The following is a 22,106-nucleotide window of genomic DNA, read 5'->3' as shown; positions in this document are numbered from 1 at the left end:
AATCAGCTTCCTACTTTAGAGAGAATATAGTAACCATTAGGTAGAATTCACTTAATTTCCTTCCTTTCACAAAAGTACGTACATCTGTACCCACGCCTATCTCTTTCCCTTCTGTCTCAGGCCAGCATCTTCACACAAGTCCATGATCTTATCTCAGACTCCTTTAGGACATCAACCTTCAATTATTACCTACATATTTCAATTTCCTTCTCTTCACTGGCTGCTCCTTCCATCCTTCCTTCTCTATTCTGTCTCCCCACAAGCTACTACCTTCATTCTTCTTTTCATTCCCGACTCTCATCCTCTTCCCAGACCACTGTGATATAACTGTGTTCCCACCATACTTCAGAAACTTCACTAACACCACCATTAAGTGTTTTAATTCCTCATCCTATATACCTTCTCTATATGACTCAGTTACTCATTCAACGAATATTTAATGTTCACTCTATGCCAAGGATTGCTCTAGGTACATGGATTTAGCAGTGAATAAAAAGATAAAAATCACTGTCTTTATAGAGACATAAACAGAGACAAATGATAGTGGTAAGAGTTTCAGAAACAGGGGAGGGAGACAGTACCAAGGGAGGAGTTGGGGGGATTAGTGCTGAACTTCAGATAGAGTGATCAGAGAAAGTTTTCTCCCCGAGAAAATTGAAAATTAATGACGTGAAAATTTGAAGATTAATGAGTATATCTGGGGAAGAGCACCTAACAGAGGAAGAAAAAAGCCTTGATGTAGAAGCATCCCCTGGACCTTGCTGATTCCATTCCAGCTCTTCAAAATCTCTCTCAGTATATCCTTCCCTTCTGGTTTCTGCTCTCCTTTCTAAATGTCCTCAATCTTTTTTCTTTCTTTTTCTTCTATATCCTTCTCCTGGTACCCTCTTCACTTTTAGCATTCACTGGGGTTCCAAACACAGCTTTTTCATACTTTCCCTAAGAGATCTCATCAACTCACATAGCTTCAACTATACCTAAATTGTCATGATCACAGATTTATTTATCTAGCCCTTATTCTTCCTTTATCAACACCCTTTGATGTTCACATTGATATTTCCAACTGCCCACTAGACATCTCCACCTAGATAGGGTCTATCCCACAGGAACTTCTAATGCAAAAAATGGCCTATTTTCATGTATTCAAACTAAAGAAAGGTCCACAACTCATATATGCTCATGTTCCTCCACTAGTCACCCATGGTATGAATGCTGAAGTTGTTCTCAAATGGCTTGACTTACCTCACTGCTCTCCTCCCACCTCTAACTACAATGTTTTATTAATTTTTCTGATTTTTTTTCTTACATTAATCTTACCCTTTCCATCTCCTGGTGAAACTATTATAGTAACTGGCCTCCTGGTCATCACCCTCACCTCCAAACCATCTTCCACCTAAGAAGCTATCTTTCAAGTCATTCTCTTGATTACAAACCTTCAAGTCTTTGCATTGCCTTCATTATGAAATCTGTTAGCACAATATTAAGATGCTTCAATGTCTGGTCCCATCAATATTCCAGTCACTCAGAACCCAAGGCACCCCCTCTGTACTCCTTCACCATTCTTTCAAGACCCCATGCATTTGCTCTTATTATCATATCCTTTGACTGACTGACAAAAACCCTACTCAAGATAATTTTGTGGAAAAAATAAAGAAATTAAAACTAACAAATGCTAAGTATATAATTTCCAAATGGGGAAGGAAACAGGATAATTTGTGAAAAATTCTAAGTTTCCATTTCTACTTAGAAATTGGGATTTTTAAAATGGAAAAGTGATCATGTCACTTCCATTCAGTATCTTTACATTAATCTTAGGGTAAATCCAACTTACCTAATGTGCCCTATGAAACTCTCAGGTCAACCTCCCCTTTGCTCATCATTCTTAACCACTTCAGAGCCTCCCCTATCCTGGAATGTGTCCATCCCCACACCCTGTCCCCTCGATTGGTTTCTACCCATCCTTCAGAGTTCAGCTCTAACATCATTTGCTTTCCTTTGAAAAATCTTTACTGATACCCCCATTCTAGGTCAGGCTCCACATTCATAAAGTCTTATAGCACTATAGACACTACCTTCAAAGCTATTATCGCAAATGAAATTAACAATTAACTATATAATTATTTTTGGCCTCTATTTGAATACAAATTTCAAAGGGTCAGTGTCTGCCAGGTTTGCTATTATATCCCAACCACCAAGAAGAATACATTGTCTGCAGGAGGTATTCAGTAAATACTGAATGAATGAGAGATCACTAATTATCCAGGAAATGAGCTACCACTTAATCTCTCACTATTTTCTCTCCTATTTATCATTCCTTTTTTCTTTCTCCTAGCATAATGTTTAAACATTTCCTGGCTCCTCTACTCTTCTTTTTGCACAGAGTATGTATTCAGTGAACTGAATGTATTCCTCAGGTGGATTTTATTTGCCAGACTAATGAATTCTCTTACAAACACTTGCTGAACACCACTGTAGACCAGGTATAATGACTCTGATGGAGTTCTTAGAAGACAGTACACCTTGTATAGATCTCAGATTTCCACATTTTAAACTAGAAAGGCCCAAATAACATTTCAGGGCTCATAAATATGAATGTATGTCAAGCCTCAGTTCTTATAAACTTTTATGTTATGCATTGTGAAGCCATTTGAATTCACCAGCTATCTATAATAAATTTTTCAAGGTTTACAAAAATGATCTTTTTCTATTCAATTCTTAGTTCTGAAATAAAAAGTTTTTATAATCACAATTTTGGTTAAGAAATGTTAAGTCAAAGATTATTTTCATCTTAGTTCACTTCAGTTCAGTTCAGTCACTCAGTCATGTCCAACTCTTTGCGACCCCATGAACCGCAGCACACCAGGCCTCCCTGTCCATCACCAACTCCCAGAGTCCACCCAAACCCATGTCCATTGAGTCGGTGATGCCATCCAACCATCTCAGCCTCTGTCGTCCCCTTCTCCTCCTGCCCTCAATCTTTCCCAGCATCAAGGTCTTCTCAAATGAGTCAGCTCTTTGCATCAGGTGGCCAAAGTACTGGAGTTTCAGCTTCAACATCAGTCCTACCAATGAACACCCAGGACTGATCTCCTTTAGGATGGACTGGTTGGATCTCTTTGCAATCCAAGGGACTCTCAAGAGTCTTCTCCAACACCACAGTTCAAAAGCATCTATTCTTCGGCTTTTATTTAAGATTTTCATCTTAAAATACTGTTTTATGATTTCTAGTTAACTTCCAAATTACATTTATGAAGACAAGTTGGAAACTAGAACATGGTGCCATAGGGAGTCAAAAAACAGGAAACAAAATACCCAAGAAAAGTCATGTTGTTCTGATTATCCCATTTTGAACATTTCAGCTACTCTTATGATTGAAGTATTAACATGTTATTTATAGTTGAATACGTATATATTGAAAAAGAGGATAAGAGTTTTAAGTTTTCAGAATCTGAAATATAACGTTGAGGTAAAAACTATATTTTCCATGTCCTCAAAAGCACCTATGTGAACACAGTGAAAAAAATATTGATAATAATATGATGAAGAGGAAGCAGAGTAGTATTAATTTGCTTCAAAATTATATAGTAAAGGAAATTTAAAGTGGGTGCTCATTTTCAACATAATGTCATATTTTCAAAACAGACAAAAGAGATTAGCTGACCAATGATTTTCTGGGCTGTTCTGCACCATAGTGGTGGTGGCTGCTGTCATATTCTGTGAATTAAAAAGTACAGCCCTCAGAGCTCTTACGGAAGGCTAATAGCCCAAACAATTCATTTCTGAATCAAACAAAAAAAATTGTGAAGCTTCTATAAAATATGTCCCTTTCTACCAAGAAACCCACAACTGTGTCTATCCTGGATCCAGATGAAGTTACACTGCAGAACTAAGAATAGCTCCAAAGTCTTCATTACCCTGAAAACTGTCCTGAAGTCCAAAAATGTGACTCATGACACTCGATATTCTACATATAGCAAATGGATAATGTATTTAGTAGGTACCTCTCTCTACATCCTCTTTCCTCTTCCAAAGAGGACAGGTTAATATATTTTACCCACCCCCACAATGAAGCAGAACATTCCGAGAAACACTCCCACAGGGTCTATGAAAGAAAGTGAAAGTGTTAGTCGCTCAGTCGTGTTCAACTCTTTGCGACCCCATGGACTGTAGCCCACCAGGCTCCTCTGTCCAAGGGATTCGCCAGGCAAGAATACTGGAGTGGGTAGCCATTCCCTTCTCCGGGGGGATCTTCCCAACCCAGGGGTAAAACCTGGGTCTCCTCCATTGCAGGCAGATTCTTTACCATCTGAGCCACCAGGAAAGCCCCTACGTGGTCTATAAGCTCCATGAAGACAAGCCACGTCTGATTCAACACCTAGTGTGGTGCCTAATCCAGACTGAGTACTTATAAACACATTTTGAATATATGAATGCCTAAAAGGATAAGGAAATCAACTAGTTTGCAGAGCTGGGAGAAAGGTTAGCCCTGTCTTGGGTTTACAAATTGGATCTCCCATGGCTAGAAGTGAGCTCTATTTCTGCCATTTGAATCTAGAAGTATCTGGGCAGGTGGCCACAATCATTTCTGTTCTAGGCATGGCTCGCCTTGTGTGCTGGTATGTACTAGAATGGCTTTTTTCCTAACTGGATTGACAAAACCTTAAGTTCTGGTAGGAACTTAAGAGGCAAAGGGTCAGCTTTCTTTGGTTCTAGGTGGTGAAGTCTACCCAGGCGAGGCACCTCTTTAAGTGCAAGCAGGCTCCCTAGAATCTGCAAAGTGACAAAGTATCCAACTTCTGGCCACTGCCCTCTGTGCTTATTCCCCTGGAACAGAAAGGGCAGCTAGTGGAAGGCAAAATTCAGGAAGCCTTTAGGAAGGCAAAATTAGAAGCCTTTATCCTCACATTTTATGTTGTTTATCTAAAAATATCAGTTAGGACACAAACTTAACATAAATTGGAAACTGTAAGAACAGACTTGAGTTAAGCAAAACATGGCTGTAAGAGTCCAGAAAAATATTCTGTAATATAATTATATAGTCAAAATAAAACTGCAACATTGAAAGACAAGAAGCAGTTATTTTTAGAGATTACGGTAGGAAAGTTATTCAATTTTGTCTCATTGAGACAAATAACATATAAAGCATATAATTATTATCAAATACTGCATAATACTTACACCTTCTGCATACTGCAGGTATCGTTTATTAGTTTCCTGTTTACCAAATGTCTCCAAAAATTTTTGACGGTAAGCAAGAACTGTGTCAACATGTGTTTTGTATTTTACAGCCAATTCAAGAGCCCTATAATGAGAAATAAAATGTTATCAGCACTGATATGTTGACTTCTATGGGCAGTGGAGTTCTGGGGTGAGAGGGTGGGATGCTCTGTTTTTCCCTCTACTCATTCTTCAATATGAAAGGTATGTCATAGCCCCTACCTTATCCATCTTGTAAATTTCTATTTATACTTCAGGGTCCAGCCCAAACATGATCTATTCTCCCTGACCAGCTCTTCCTGGAGAAATAAATGACCATTACATCTTTCTGTGCTACAGAACATTCCTTACATACTATTATTATAGTCCTGTTCACAGTGTATTGTAACTATTATGAATTTGTTCCTTGAATTAACCTATACATTTATTAAAGGGAGATGTGGGTTTCATTTCTCTTTGGTGAGTATTACTGAGTAGATGTATGGTAAATGCTCATTGAAAAGTTCACTGAAATCGTAAGAAAATTCAAGTGAATTGCCCAAAGTAAGGGTTCAACTATCCTGACCATTTTATAAGTCTGTAATGAACACAAGAGAAGACTCTACACATGGACATCACCAGATGGTCAACACTGAAATCAGATTGATTATACTCTTTGCAGCCAAAGATGGAGAAGCTCTTTACAGTCAGCAAAAACAAGACCAGGAGCTGACTGTGGCTCAGATCATGAACTCCTTATTGCCAAATTCAGACTTAAATTGAAGAAAGTAGGGAAAACCACTAGACCATTCAGGTACGACCTAAATCAAATCCCCTATGATTATACAGTGGAAGTGAGAAATAGATTTAAGGGACTAGCTCTGATAGACAGAGTGCCTGATGAACTATGGATGGACGTTCGTGACATTGTACAAGAGACAGGGATCAAGACCATCCCCATGGAAAAGAAATGCAAAAAAGCAAAATGGCTGTCTGAGGAGGCCTTACAAATAGCTGTGAAAAGAAGAGAAGCGAAAAGCAAAGGAGAAAAAGAAAGATATTCCAATTTGAATGCAGAGTTCCAAAGAATAGCAAGGAGAGATAAGAAAGCCTTCCTCAGCGATCAATGCAAAGAAATAGAGAAAAACAACAGAATGGGAAAGACTAGAGATCTCTTCAAGAAAATTAGAGATAGCAAGGGAAAATTTCATGCAAAGATGGGCTTGATAAAGGACAGAAATGGTATGGACCTAACAGAAGCAGAAGATATTAAGAAGAGGTGGCAAGAATACACAGAAGAACTGTACAAAAAAGATCTTCATGACCCAGATAATCACAATGGTGTGATCACTCACCTAGAGCCAGACATCCTGGAATGTGAAGTCAAGTGGGCCTTAGGAAGCATCACTACGAACAAAGCTAGTGGAGGTGATGGAATTCCAGTTGAGCTATTTCAAATCCTGGAAGATGATGCTGTCAAAGCGCTGCACTCAATATGCCAGCAAATTTGAAAAACTCAGCAGTGGCCACAGGACTGGAAAAGGTCAGTTTTCATTCCAATCCCAAAGAAAGGCAATGCCAAAGAATGCTCAAACTACCGCACAAGTGCACTCATCTCACATGCTAGTAAAGTAATGCTCAAAATTCTCCAAGCCATGCTTCAGCAATACGTGAACTGTGAACTTCCAGATGTTCAAGCTGGTTTTAGAAAAGGCAGAGGAACCAGAGATCAAATTGCCAACATCTGCTGGATCACTGAAAAAGCAAGAGAGTTCCAGAAAAACATCTATTTCTGCTTTATTGACTATGCCAAAGCCTTTGACTGTGTGGATCACTATAAACTATGGAAAATTCTTCAAGAGATGGGAATACCAGACCACCTGACTTGTCTCTTGAGAAACCTGTATGTAGGTCAGGAAGCAACAGTTAGAACTGGACATGGAATAACAGACTGGCTCCAAATAGGAAAAGGACTACGTCAAGGCTGTATATTGTCACCCTGCTTATTTAACTTCTATGCAGAGTACATCATGAGAAACGCTCAGCTGAAAGAAGCACAAGCTGGAATGAAGACTGCCGGGAGAAATATCAATAAATTCAGATATGCAGAAGACACCACCCTTTTGGGAAAGTGAAGAGGAACAAAAAGCCTCTTGATGAAAGTGAAAGAGGAGAGTGAAAAAGTTGGCTTAAAGCTCAACATTCAGAAAATGAAGATCATGGCATCTGGTCCCATCACTTCATGGCAAATACATGGGGAAACAGTGGAAACAGTGTCAGACCTTATTTTTGGGGCTCCAAAATCACTGCAGATGGTGACTGCAGCCATGAAATTAAAAGACGCTTACTCCTTGGAAGGAAAGTTATGACCAACCTAGATAGCATATTGAAAAGCAGAGACATTACTTTGCCAACAAAGGTCCGTCTAGTCAAGGCTATGGTTTTTCCAGTGGTCATGTGTGGATGTCAGAGTTGGACTGTGAAGAAAGCTGAGCACCGAAGAATTGATGCTTTTGAACTGTGGTGTTGGAGAAGACTCTTGAGAGTCCCTTGGACTGCAAGGTGATCCAACTGGTCCATCCTAAAGGAGATCAGTCCTGGGTGTTCTTTGGAAGGACTGATGCTAAAGCTGAAACTCCAATACTTTGGCCACCTCATGCGAAGAGCTGACTCATTGGAAAAGACCCTGATGCTGGGCCTTCCCAGCAGACACGATCGAGTGACTGAACTGAACTGAATGAATTTATTCTGTTCAATATTTAACTAAATACTGATATCCTTACATTTTTAGCATAGCAAATTAAAAATATTAGTTTTATGAAAATAAAATTTGAGGATAAAAGTCTGACAAAATGCCTTTTGCCATCTGGTTCTTCAGTTCAGTTCAGTCGCTCAGTCATGTCCGACTCTTTGCAAACCCATGAATTGCAGCACGCCAGGCCTCCCTGTCCATCACCATCTCCCGGAGTTCACTCAAACTCATGTTCATCGAGTTGGTGATGCCATCCAGCCATCTCATCCTCTGTCGTCCCCTTTTCCTCCTGCCCACAATCCCTCCCAGCATCAGAGTCTTAGAAAAAGTTAAAAGCCATTTAAATTTTATAATACAATTAATATCTATTTATCTAGGTAACTAAGTTATTTTTAAGGTAATATTTTATTTAAATAGCAGATAAGAACTAAATTAACCACTAAAATCAGAGGTATAACACCAAAGGCATAAAATCTATATATTAGAATACAGAGGGAGATGAAAATATTATTCCACAGTTCCAAATCTGTTTTTGCATGTAGGTTTTGGACAGCACTCAGCCCATCATCCTATGCATAACTCATATCAGTTGAGCCAGGAACAACCTACTACAGTATAGCTCTCCTACACTGCTCACTGGATTTTTTTAAATTGTAAAAATATGACAACACATTTACAGGAGACTTGGAAAATACAGAACAAGGTGACATATAGCTCCATTATATATTACAATTAGTTTTTTAAGTAAATAAAGATTTTTTTGTTGGAGTTTCAATATCGAACTCTCAAAAATTAATAGAATGAATATACAGAGAAATAGAAGGATAGTAGTAGGAAAGCACTAAGAACAAATTCAACATACGATTTATACAATTTTCACACAACATATACTGTTCATTGTTCCCATGTATGGGAAATGATCATCATAATAATCAGAGTATAATTTTTCTCAAGTTGTCTTGCTTTCTAATATGCCATATGACTTTGAAATAGGCGGTCACAGTATATCAGAGCCAACTATTATAAACTTGTTTTTTTAGACAACTAGAATTTTCTCAACATGGGATTGCTTAGCAGGAAAATCTGTTTGGTTCTTGACATGCTTCGGTTTGACATAAATAGTAACTTTAAAAAGTATTTTAGATATTATGTGTGTATTAACTGATGAATAACAAATGAGAGATATTAAAGATAGTAAGAAAAATTATGAATATAAGTCATATATAATATAAATGATAATGCCAAAGTCTAGTACAATGATTTCTTATAAAAATATATTGGCCCAAACAATATTGCTAAATGCAAGGGTCAATATTTGCTACCCACCACAAACTCCTCACAAAGTTTCCTTATTTCTCTGTGACTTTAAGTCTTTCAGAGAGAAAAAAAAAGATACAGAGAAAAAAAATGTAGAGGTACTAGAATATAGAGGTACAAAAGCAGAAAACCAGAGCAGGCAAAAAACAATTTATAGAGGCTCAAAAGAAGAGAAACAGAAGTAAAGATGCCTTAACTCTTCTAAGCCTCTCTCATTTTATCCCCCTCTGATTCCAGTGGGGTACAATGGGTGGAGACTCCAGTGAACCACCTCTTTGGCATCTTCGAGTTCCATTTCCCATTATCTCTTTATGATTGTACAGGACAGGGGAAGGAATTCTGGATTGCACAAAATGAAGAGTTCTAAGCAGGAAGTACATAAGCATCTGGTTTGGGGCTTTCCAAAAATTCCAAAGAGATACTTTGTTATGGAACATCAATAAATTTAATTATGTAGAAGGTATAGAATATGATGTCTAATCCTGCATTTAGATACTAGATACTAAGTACTATCTATTATAATAGTTATTATTAGTATTATAAAATATGTATTAATTATCTGACTGAAAACAATGCTAAAGGTAAACAGTCAAATGATATGTGCTATTGTAAATGCCTCTAAAAGCACACCCTGGGTAACAAATGTCTCTCTACCACATTTAAGAGGGAATTTACTCCAAATTATGTAAGAGTTACGGGAACAGTATGTTTCTAGCTTTAAAATGGTTATTTGGCAATGAAACAAATTTAACATTAGATTATGGGGCTGGAAAAAATCCATGTATCCTCTCTGATTTTAAATAGAAGGAAGTTATATAAAAAGATGTTATAACTTCAGAGTATAATTTTTGCATAACTTGAATGAAGCAAAATTACTTTATGTAAGTGGTATAAGTAAAAGAAACTATTTTTATTAGTACTTACATAAAGGATCAATATGCATACATGGAGTTTCTAGTTTCTACCTCTCTTAACTTGCTTTTTAAAACAGACCACCACCAAATGTCCAGGGGGAACGGCACATGGATAACTTGCATATCTATAGCCCTCAAGGGCTGCATCTTAGTAAATTGCAGGCAATTTTCAAATTCAAATATAAATGATAGCAGCACAAAGCAGCAAGATGATGCTTCTCAAATAGAATAACACATATTAACAAAGTAAAATCTGTTCCCAGGCTTCCCCAGAGGTCTAGTGGTTAAAAATCCATCTGTCAATGCAGGGGACATGGGTTCAATCCTTGCTCTGTGAAGACCCCACATGCCACAAGGCAGCTAAGTCTGTGCACCATAACTGCTGATCCTGTGCTCTAGAGTCCACAAGCTGCAACTCTTGAGCCCACATTCCAAAATTACTGAAGTTCGTACTCTAGGTCCTGCGGTCTGCAACAAAAGAAGCCACTGCAATGAGAAGCCCTCATAATGCAACTAGAGCGTAGCCCCTGCTCTCCACAACTAGAAAAAGTTCTAGGGCAGCAATGAAGAATCAGCGTAGCCAATTAAAAAAAAAAAAAGTTTTCTTCTAAAGTATGTAAATAAATATGGAAATTCAAGGATCCTAAAAGGATATATTTAAGGATATATTTATCAGCCAATACTTAAATTCTATCATTCTAGAATTTTGGCAGGATAGAATTAGAATATCACCATAACTGATTAATGGATCAGAGCAAAAACTGTCAATAGCTAACGTCACAAAAAAGACAGATGGCCAGTTATTACAGAAACACACATAATACCAATTCTGACGGATCCTTACCAAAAAGAAGGAAAAATTTTAATCTAAACCTAATCAAGTTTCTACGGCTTTCTAGGTGGCTTAGTGGTAAAGAACCCACCTGGCCAATGCAGGAGCTGCGGGAGCCCCAGGAGACATGGGTTCTATCCCTGGGCTAGGGAGATCCCATGGAGGAGAAAATGGCAACCCACTCCAGTATTCCTGCCCAGAGAATCCCATGGACAGAGGAGCCTGGTGGGCACGATTGAGCATGCAGGTATGTATGTCATCAAGTTTCTACATTCAATACCAATTCACAGCTAATTCAGGGGCAAAGGAACATGTTAAGTGATACCACAAAGATGCAATCAACAAAGTCTAGATTATAAGAAATTCTCAAAAAAAAAAAAAAAAAAAGAAGTTCTCTAAGCCCAAATAAAATACAAAAAACAAATAGAAGAATCTATAGATTTAAAGAAACTTAAGACTGCATCAACCAATCACAATGCATGTATCTTTTCTGGATACTACATCAAACAACATAAAGCAAAACAAAACATATATAAGACAAACAGAGAAATAAGAATACTGAATAGAATTATTATTAATTTTAAAGGTGTGATCATAATATTATGGTTGGATTAAAAAAAAACCTTTAAGATACATACTGAAATATTCATAGATAAAATAATATGATGACTGGGATCTGCCTTTAAACAATGGTGGGTAGGGATTACTCACAAGTCACTAACTGTGAAGCTGAGTGATGGGTACATGGATATTCATTATACTGTTCTATTTTTATATATGTTTGAAATTTTCCATAAAGAGTAGCTTTTAAATTTCATCTTTTTTGCCCCTTCCTGATCTCTTTTGCTGAATCCTCCTCTTCAACCAGACCATTAAACGTTCAATTCAGAAGAAATCTGCCTGCTGCCTTCTTTTCTTTTTCCTTCTTTAAATTCTAGTAGGTACCCATCACTCAGCTTCAACAGTCCTAGAAGTCTTAGTTTATGAGACCTATTATTTACTCACTCCCAGGGAAACAGAGAAATACACGTGGCAAAAAAACACATAAGCTTTCTTTTTCCCTAACCATGTGTTTCTTGTAGGGACTGAACTCGCACCATGGCAGTGAAAAAATAAGATCTTTTATAAAAGGTCACCATCCATATAGACAGGCACGCAAAAAGTCTATTGTTAATCAGTTAATCACATAATTTTATCATCCTGTGTTTGAATATCTTTGTTTAGTTCAGTTCAGTTCAGTTCAGTCCCTCAGTCATGCCCGACTCTTTGCGACCCCACGGACTGCAGCATGCCAGGCTTCCCTCTCCATCACCAACTCATGGAGTTTACTCAAACTCATGTCCATTGAGTCTGTGATGCCATCCAACCATCTCACCCTCTGTCGTCCCCTTCTCCTCCCACCTTCAATCTTTCCCAGCATCAGGGTCTTTTCAAATGAGTCAGTTCTTCGCATCATATGGCCAAAATATTGGAGTTTCAGCATCAGTCCTTCCAATGAATATTCAGGACTGATTTCCTTTAGGATGGACTGGTTGAGTCTCCTTGCAGTCCAAGGGACTCTCAAGAGTCTCATCCAACACCACAGTTCAAAGGCATCAATTTCGGTGCTCAGCTTTGTTTATAGTCCAACTCTTGCCTTCATACATGACTACTGGAAAAACCATAGCTTTGACTAGATGGACCTTTGTTGGCAAAGTAATGTCTCTGTTTTCTAATACGCTGTCTAGGTTGGTCATAACTTTTCTTCCAAGAAGCAAGTGTCTTTTAATTTCACAGCTGCAGTCACTATCTGCAGTGATTTTGGAGCCCAAGAAAATAAAGTCTGTCATTGTTTTCATTGTTTCCCCATCTATTTCTCATGAAGTGATGGGACCAGATGCCATGATCTTCGTTTTCTGAATGTTGAGCTTTAAGCCAACTTTTTCTCTCTCCTCTTTCACTTTCATCAAGAGGCTCTTTAGTTCTTCTTCACTTTCTGCCTTAAATGTGGTGTCATCTGCATATCTGAAGTTATTGAGATTTCTCCTGGGAATCCTGATTCCAGCTTGTGCTTCATCCAGTCCAACATTTCTCATGATGTACTCTGCATATATGTTAAATAAGCAGGGTGACAATATATAGCCTTGATGTACTCCTTTCCCGATTAGGAACCAGTCTGTTGTTCCATGTCCAGTTTTAACTGTTGCTTCCTGACCTGCATACAAATTTCTTAGGAGGTTCATGACATTGTGCAGGAGGCAGGGATCAAGACCATCCCCAAGAAAAAGAAGTGCAAAAAGGCAAAATGGTTGTCTGAGGAGGCCTTACAAATAGCTGTGAAAAGAAGAGAAGCAAAAGGCAAAGCAGAAAAGGAAAGATATACCCACTTGAAGGCAGAGTTCCAAAGAGTAGCAAGGAGAGACAAGAAAGCCTTCCTCGGTGATCAATGCAAAGAAATAGAGGAAAACAACAGAATGGGAAAGACTAGAGATCTCTTCAGGAAAAACAGAGATATCAAGGGCACATTTTATGCAAAAATGGCCACAATAAAGGACAGAAATGGTATGGACCTAACAGAAGCAGAAGATATTAAGAAGAGATGGCAAGAATACACAGAAGAATTATATAAAAAAGATCTTCAAGACCCAGATAATCACAATGGTATGATCACTCACCTAGAGCCAGACATCCTGGAAAGTGAAGTCAAGTGGGCCTTAGGAAGCATCCCTACCAACAAAGCTAGTGGAGGTCATGGAATTCCAGTTGAGCTATTTTAAATCCTAAAAGATGATGCTATGAAAGTGCTGCACTCAATATGCCAGCAAATTTGGAAAATAAACTTTTTTTATGTCATTATGTCAGCATTGGCCACAGGACTGGAAAAGGTCAGTTTTCATTCCAATCCCAATGAAAGGCAATGCCAAAGAATGCTCAAATTACCGCACAATTGCACTCATCTCACACGCTAGCATAGTAATGCTCAAAATTCTCCAAGCCAGGCTTCAACAGTACGTGAACCGTGAACTTCCAGATGTTCAAGCTGGATTTAGAAAAAGCAGAGGAACCAGAGATCAAATTGCCAACATCCGTTGAATCATCAAAAAAGCGAGAGTTCCAGAAAAAGATCTACTTCTGCTTTATTGTGAATCACAACAAACTGTGGAATATCTTTGTGGATGGGGATTATTCTACTCTCTAAGCAGGCCATTCTTTGGACTATGTTGTTATAAAGTTGATTTCTATACTGGATCCAAGTATTTATATGTCTTACTCCTACTTTTTATATTAGTCCTAACATTTAATATCAAACTGTCATCTCAGACTTTGTCAGTTTTGTTCATTGCTGTATCCCCAGTCCTAAAACCTGGCACATTAGAGACACTCAATAAATATTTAAAGAATGAACAATAGCTACTATTTGTTGAAGGTTTATTATACATAATAAACCTTCAACAAAGTAAGCTAAGAGAGTTTCACATGCTATTTTACTTAACCCTGACAACAAACATGTGTTTCTTGTAATTATCATCATTTTAAACACAAGGAAACAGGCTTACAGAGCCTCAGTAACCTGTCCAAGATCACATGACTAATATGTGAAAAAAAAAAAAACCAAAAAACTAATATGTGCAGAATCAGAAATCAAACCCAGGTCTTATTCCAAAGCTCCCAGTCTTAACCATTATATTTGTCTTTGTCCCATTCAGCAGCCTTTTCGAACAAGTCATTAAAAATGACCATACATTTTACCAAAAGACTGTTATTGTTGTTGTTTTAAATGGATTTCCATGTAATATCTAAATATCCCTCATATGGCAGACACTCATTAAATATCTACTGAATGAATGAATATGCAATAGGAACAAATATTCCAACTGATTTCAGAAATAGCTGTAGAATCTGGAAATGAAGATAATACATAAAGCTTCTTGAGTGTTTTGTAGCAATTATAATTACTTCTGCTGATTATTTGAAGTCATTCTTACCCAGTCTTTGATATTTTGCTAAAAGTGATGGGAAACTAAGGGTTTCATTTAAGTGAGTCAGGGGTCAAGAGTGACATGATCAGATTTCCACTGTGAATAGATCACAGTGACTACAGTGTGACGAATGGATAGGAAAAGGACAAAGTAGATGCAGAGATAATGTTATACCAAGAAAAACTTGGATCAGCTTAGACAAGGGTGCTGGTAGTAAAGAGGATGAGTGCTACAGGGAAAAGGAAAATGTCAAAAGTAACTCCTAAATTTCCAGCTTTGGATAGATTGAAAAGATGACAGGTTACTTTGGAAGAGGATCAAGTTTATGAGAGAATAAATATAAATTTGAACTCAAACATATGAGACATCCAATGGAATGCTGAATAGGCAGGTAGATAATTGGATTCTGACAGCAAACATGAGCAAGATAGAGGGCTAGGAGAGATACATATTTGGGAGTCTTAAGTGTATAAATCAAGGTTTTGTATTCATTATGTCAGCAAATCTGGAAGACCCAGTAGTGACGGAAAGGACTGGAAGAGGTCAATCTTCATCCCAATTCCCAAGGGTAGTACCAAAGAATGTGCTAACCATCGGACAATAGCACTTATCTCCCATGCTAGTAAGGTCATGCTTAAAGTCTTGCATGCTAGGCTTCAGCATTATGCAAACCAAGAACTTCCAGATGTCCAAGCTGGATTTAGAAAAGGAAGGGGAACTAGAGATCAAATTTCCAACATTAACTGGATCATAGAGAAAGCAAGGGAATTTCAGAAAAACATTATCTCTGTTTCATCAACTATGCTACAGCCTTTGACTGTGTGGATCATGACAAACTGTGGAAGTCTCTTAGAGTGATGTGAATACCAGACCATCTTATCTGTCTCCTGAGAAACCTGTATGTGGGTCAAAAAGCAACAATTAGAACCCTGTATGGAACAACTGATTGGTTCAAGATCATATGACAGGGCTGTCTGCTGTCACCCTGTTTGCTTAACCTATATACTGAGCACATCATGAGAAATGCTAGGCTGGATGAGCTACAAGCCAGAATCAAGACAGCAAGAGAAACATCAACAACCTCAGATATACGGATGATACCCCTCTAATGGCAGAAAGTGAAGAGGAACTAAAGAGCCTCTTTATGAGGATAGTGAAAGAGCCGGCTTAAGATTAAATATTAAAAGAAACTAAGGTAATAGCATCCAGCCCCATTACTGCAAGGCAAATGGAAGGGGAAAAGGTAGAAGCAGTGACAGACTTCCTCTTCTTAGACTCCAAAATCACTGCTAATGGTGACTGCAGCCATGAAATCAGAAGATGACTGCTTCTTGGCAGGAAAGCGATGACAAACCTAGACAGTGTTGAAAAGCAGAGACATTACTCTGCCGACAAAGGTCTATCTAGTCGAGGCTATGGTCTTCCCAGTGGTAATATACAGTTGTGAGAGCTAGACCGTAAAGAAGGCAGAACACCAAAGAACTGATGCCTTTGAACTGTGGTGCTGGAAAAGACTCCTCAAAGTCCCCTGGATAGCAAGGAGCTCAAACCAGTCAATCTTAAGAGAGATCAACCCTGAATATGCACTGAAAGGACTGATGCTGAAGCTGAAGCTCCAGTATTTTGGTCATTTGATGTAAACAGACAACTCATTGGAAAAGTCCCTGATGCTGGGAAAGATTGAGGGCAGAAGGAGGAGAGGGTGTCAGAGGGTGAGATAGCTGGATGACATCACTGAGGCAATGAACATGAACTTGGGCAAACTCCAGGAGATGGTGAGGGACAGGGAGGCCTGGCATGCTGCAGTCCATGGAGTCGCAGAGTCGGACATGACTGGGCGACTGAACAACAGCAACAAAAAGCGTGTAAATAGTAATCAGAAGCCTTGAATAATGCTTCTTGACCTTTATCAACTTATCAGGCAGGCACAGAGGTCTACCAACACTTGACCAACCCATTGGTTTATAGTTTAGGTAAAAAACAGAAAGGAGATGCCAAGTAGATAGGAGGAGCAGAGGAGCACCAAGTGTTTGTTTTTCTTTCCCCGTTACATCTCTCCCCTTCTTGTTTCCCCTCTCCCTGACACCTAATATCTTAAAGCAGGGTCCTATGCTGAGAACTAGAGCAGGGGAAGGAGCAGCATGGAGGGTAGGATATAGGGATAGTAGAGAAGACGTGAAATTAACTGCAGAGAGAAGAATGGTTACATGACATGTCTCAAAGGATCAGAGATTTTTACCAGACAAGTAAAGATGTTTGCATAGGTGTGCTAAGTCGCTTCAGTCATGTCCAACTCTTTGCAACCCCATGGACTGTAGCCCGCCAGGCTCCTCTGTCCATGGGATTCTCCAGGCAAGAATGCTGGAGTGGACTGCCATGCCCTCCTCCAGGGCATCTTCCTCACCCAGGGGATAAAACTTGTGTCTCCTGCATTGCAGGTAGTTTCTTTACCACTGAGCCATCACACACATCCAGACCTAATGAATGTGGAGTTGGAAAGAATAAACTGACTCCATTTGAGATGTAGGCAAGGAGGGTCCTCTGGAAAGACATGATATTCACTTAGGTCAAGGAGGTACAAGAAATGTTCAGAGGGCTGTATTATAGGCCATCAATAGAAACCATAAGAGGCAAACTGCTTCATCAAAACCTGCTCTGACACTTACACACTGTATGTATCTACATTCAGTGTTTGCAGAGGAAGTGTATGGCAAAATGATTGAGTACTGCATAAAGATTAAGAGCATGAAATTAAGTACCTGCTATGTTCACAGATAATATAAAATGATAAAATGTTTTTATCCTTCAAGAAGTATATAATCTAAAATCTTTGTAAATGTAAAAGTTTACAAAGATAAATAATAAAAGAGAAACATCAATCCTACAGAAAAATGTAAGTAGTAGTATCAGCAGTATATACTTTATTGCAGTAATAATAGAAAATTCAGGTCCGCTGTGATATTGGAAGGCTCAGGTTCAAATCCTAGCTCTGCCACTTACTTACAAATAATCCTCAACTTCTTCATTTGTATAATGTTGTGATAACAAAGTGAGATGATATATGGAAAGCGTTGAGCACAATTCTGACACATCATAAGCATCAATAAGTAGAAGCTTCACTATTATTAATGACAATAAAATAGAATTCTTAAATAGATTGTAAGCTTTCTAATATAAAGATGATTTTTAAAATATTTGTTATATTGGATGGTGTTCAGAATGCTGTATAAATAGTAATGCCTAAAATTTATCAACATAACTATTTTCTCAAAAGTATCAATTGAGAATATGCTGTAAACACTATTATTCGCCATTTCTCATGAAACTCAGTTTAGTAATGATATGTACAATTTTCCATCAGTTTTTTAATATAGTTTTAAAAATATTATTCATACTTTCCAAACTACTTAAGTATTTATGAATTATGACTAAACTGAACTCAAGAACAAAGGCCTATTCATGTTTTCAGAATCTAAAATAGTTTTCACAATCCTTTGTATAGCTAAACAATGACAACAGATTTGTGTAAATAAAGCATTGAAATAGAATGGCTGACCTGTATAAATGTATAAATTAAATAAAGAGACCATAGTATGTCCATACCAAAATTGTTTGTTACTTTTGTTAGCCATTTTTATTATTCCTGTTCAAGGGGAAGATAGAGACAGGATATCTATAAAAATTCTAATCTAAGGGAATTATAAGGGGCCAGTAATTAAAAAAATAGTGGTTAGTTTTTTAAGCACAGAGAGAGACAAAGATGATGAAAGACATTTCAAACCTGAAAAAATCAATATGCCAACTTTATAACATAGTAACTTCAGGTGTATATAAGCAATACAACCTTGTTCACTAAGAGATATATACCTGAAGAAAAAGAACAGAGAAACATAATATGCCATAGAGAAAAGAAGTTTGCCACTCAGTCTCAGAAAGCAACCTGTCTCAACGGCTAAGCTGGCAGGGAAGGTTACTGACCGCTCCTTGATACAAATCCTTTCGTTTGTCTTTCTTAGCTTAACAAATCTTTCCTGGATCCTCTCTCTGCCTGTCTAACTGCTTTATCCCCACCTTTCAGTGAATTTCTCTTTCACCCATCCTGCAAATAGAGTCGATGTGTTCTCACTCCACACATACCCCAGGCAATTGCATCCATCCTTCTGGCTTCGACTACCATCCGTTTGCTGATGACTCTTAGTCTACATCTCTATTTAAAATCTTTCCTGAGCTCCATGTCTAATAATCAACTATTATCACATATCTCTAAACAAATATTTCAAATTCAACATCCCTTCCAAACCTGCTAATATTCTTACCACCATCTATCCAGTTACTAAACCCAGAAATTCTGGAGCCATCTTAGACTCTGTTTTCTTCTTCACAGACAACATCTAATTAATCATGAGTCAGAGATGGCAAAAATCTTTAATGGCAGGCTACTCACAAGTATGTTCAAGCTGGATTTAGAAAAGGCAGAGGAACCAGAGATCAAATTGCCAACACCTGTTGGATCACTGAAAAAACAAGAGAGTTCCAGAAAGACATCTACTTCTGTTTTATTAACTACGCCAAAGCCTTTGATTGTGTGGATCACAACAAACTGTGGAAAATTCTTCAAGAGATGGGAGTACCAGATCACCTTACCTGGCTCCTGAGAAATCTGTATGCAGGTCAAGAAGCAACAGTTCTTGAACAGTTCTGGTTCAAGAAGCAACAGAACCAGACATGGAACAAGGGACTGGTTCCAAATTGGGAAAGGAGTACGTCAAGGCTGTATATTGTCACCCTGCTTATTTAACCTATATTCAGAGTACATCATACAAATGCCAGGCTGGATGAAGCAAAAGCTGGAATCAAGATTGCCAGGAGAAATATCAATATCCTCAGATATGCAGATGATACCACCCTTATGGTAGAAAGGGAAGAACTAAAGAGCCTCTTGATGAAAGTGAAAGAGGAGAGTGAAAAAGCTGGCTTAAAACTCAACATTCAGAAAACTAAGATCATGGCATCTGGTCCCATCACTTCATGGCAAATAGATGGGTAAACAGCGGAAACAGTGTCAGACTTTATTTTCTTGGGCTCCCAAATCACTGCAGATGGTGAATGCAGCCATGAAATTAAACCACACTTGCTCCTTGGAAGAAAAGTTATGACCAACCTAGACAGCATAATAAAAAGCAGAGACATTATTTTGCTGACAAATGTCTGTCTAGTCTACTGTCATGTCCAGTAGTCATGTACGGATGTGAGAGTTGAACCATAAAGAAAGCTGAGTGCCAAAGAATTGATGCTTTTGAACTGTGGTGTTGGAGAAGACTCTTGAGAGTCCCTTGGACTGCAAGGAGAGCCAACCAGTCCATCCTAAAGGAAATCAGTCCTGAATATTCATTGGAAGGACTGATGCTGAAGCTGAAACTCCAGTACTTTGGCCACCTGATGTGAAGAACCGACTCATTTGAAAGACCCTGATGCTGGGAAAGATTGAAGGTGGGAGGAGAAGGGGACGACAGAGGATGAGATGGTTGCATGGCATCACCAACTCAGTGGGCATGGGTTTGAGTAAGTTCTGGGAGTTGGTGATGGAGAGGGAAGCCTGGCATGCTGCAGTCCATGGGATTGCAAAGAGCCAGACACAACTGAAGGACTGAACTGACTCACAAATATAAATGTGAATAAATTTTTATATGATATCAGGAAACTCTTAAGTACAATGGAAAATGTAATTTACTAAGTGGTAGATAGAAGAATACATTAAGATCAGTCAGGTTTTGGAATTGATGAAAAATTTTTAATTACCTTTCCCAGTTGTAGAGATTAATATTGATCTGAATTGCTTGATAAACAAGGCCAGCCTGAAGAAGAACAATTTCAGCCTCCTGTATGTTCCCACTAAACATTAATATGTGGGCCATTTTTGATTCTTTAGATGGAAGATTTTTTATAGAATTGATATATTGAACTTTATCAATCTAAAAAAGAAAGAAAAATATTTGAAGTATATAGTAACAAATTACAGCTAAACACACACACATACACACAAACATACAAAAACACATAAACATAAGTAAACACTATTTACTTCACCGATTGCTGCGTAGGCTATTTCTGCAGTAGTCATATCTTGATTAGCAACTGCCATAGCAGCTAGGCAAGCCCACATGGTTTGTTCCTAAAGTGAAATATGAGAACAATTATTTCAACTACATGGCTGAATTAAAATATAACAAGGTTATATTTTAATGTAAAATAAAAGATTGCTGAGCCAGGCACTGAAAAAAATAATTTAATAAATTAATGATGTGGAAATTTCATTGTGGCTATGCTGTTATAGACTTGGATTACTGTGATATTGAATGGTTTGCCTTGGAAACGAACAGAGATCATTCTGTCATTTTTGAGATTGCATCTAAGTACTGCATTTCGGACTCTTTTGTTGACCATAATGGCTACTCCATTTCTTCTGAGGGATTCCTGCCTGCAGTAGTAGATACAATGGTCATCTGAGTTAAATTCACACATTCCAGTCCATTTTAGTTCGCTGATTCCTAGAATGTTGATGTTCACTCTTGCCATCTCTTGTTTGACCACTTCCAATTTGCTTTGATTCATGGACCTAACATACCAGGTTCCTAAGCAATATTGCTCTTTACAGCATTGGACCTTGCTTCTATCACCAGTCATATCCACAACTGGGTATTGTTTTTGCTTTGGCTCCATCCCTTCATTCTTTCTGGAGTTATTTCTCCACTGATCTTCAGTAGCATATTGGGCACCTACTGACCTGGGGAGTTCCTCTTTCAATATCCTATCATTTTGCCTTTTAATACTGTTCATGGAGTTCTCAAGGCAAGAATACTGAAGTGGTTGGCCATTCCCTTCTCCAGTGGACCACATTCTGTCAGACCTCTCCACCATGACCCGCCCATCTTCAGTGGCCCCACAGGGCATGGCTAAGGTTCATTGAGTTACACAAGACTGTGGTCCTAGTGTGATTAGATTGACTAGTTTTCTGTGATTATGGTTTCAGTGTGTCTGCCCTCTGGTGCCCTCTTGCAACACCTACCATCTTAACTTGGGTTTCTCTTACCTTGGACGTGGGGTATCTCTTAACTCGGATGACCATTATATCTACT

At 38.3% G+C, this 22,106-nt stretch overlaps 1 protein-coding gene across 8 annotated transcripts in view; it reads right to left on the bottom strand.

Annotated features, from left to right (window-relative positions):
* IFT80 (intraflagellar transport 80) overlaps positions 1–22,106 on the bottom strand; it is a 131,808-nt gene that overhangs the window by 3,428 nt on the left and 106,274 nt on the right. For 7 of the 8 annotated variants that reach the window (XM_059880745.1, XM_059880741.1, NM_001098959.1 and 4 more), the window contains 3 exon segments: positions 21,053–21,142; positions 20,770–20,942; positions 5,179–5,302 (listed from right to left, as the gene is read on the bottom strand). In XM_059880745.1, coding sequence (XP_059736728.1) covers positions 5,179–5,302; positions 20,770–20,942; positions 21,053–21,142 — 387 coding nt within the window. 8 annotated transcript variants of the gene reach the window in all.

This window comes from Bos taurus, chromosome 1 (genome assembly GCF_002263795.3).
Source record: "Bos taurus isolate L1 Dominette 01449 registration number 42190680 breed Hereford chromosome 1, ARS-UCD2.0, whole genome shotgun sequence".
In the NCBI taxonomy this organism is placed as follows: Eukaryota; Metazoa; Chordata; class Mammalia; order Artiodactyla; family Bovidae; genus Bos; species Bos taurus.
Note: the sequence above shows the minus strand (reverse complement) of the source record. Positions and strands in the feature narration are given on the sequence as shown.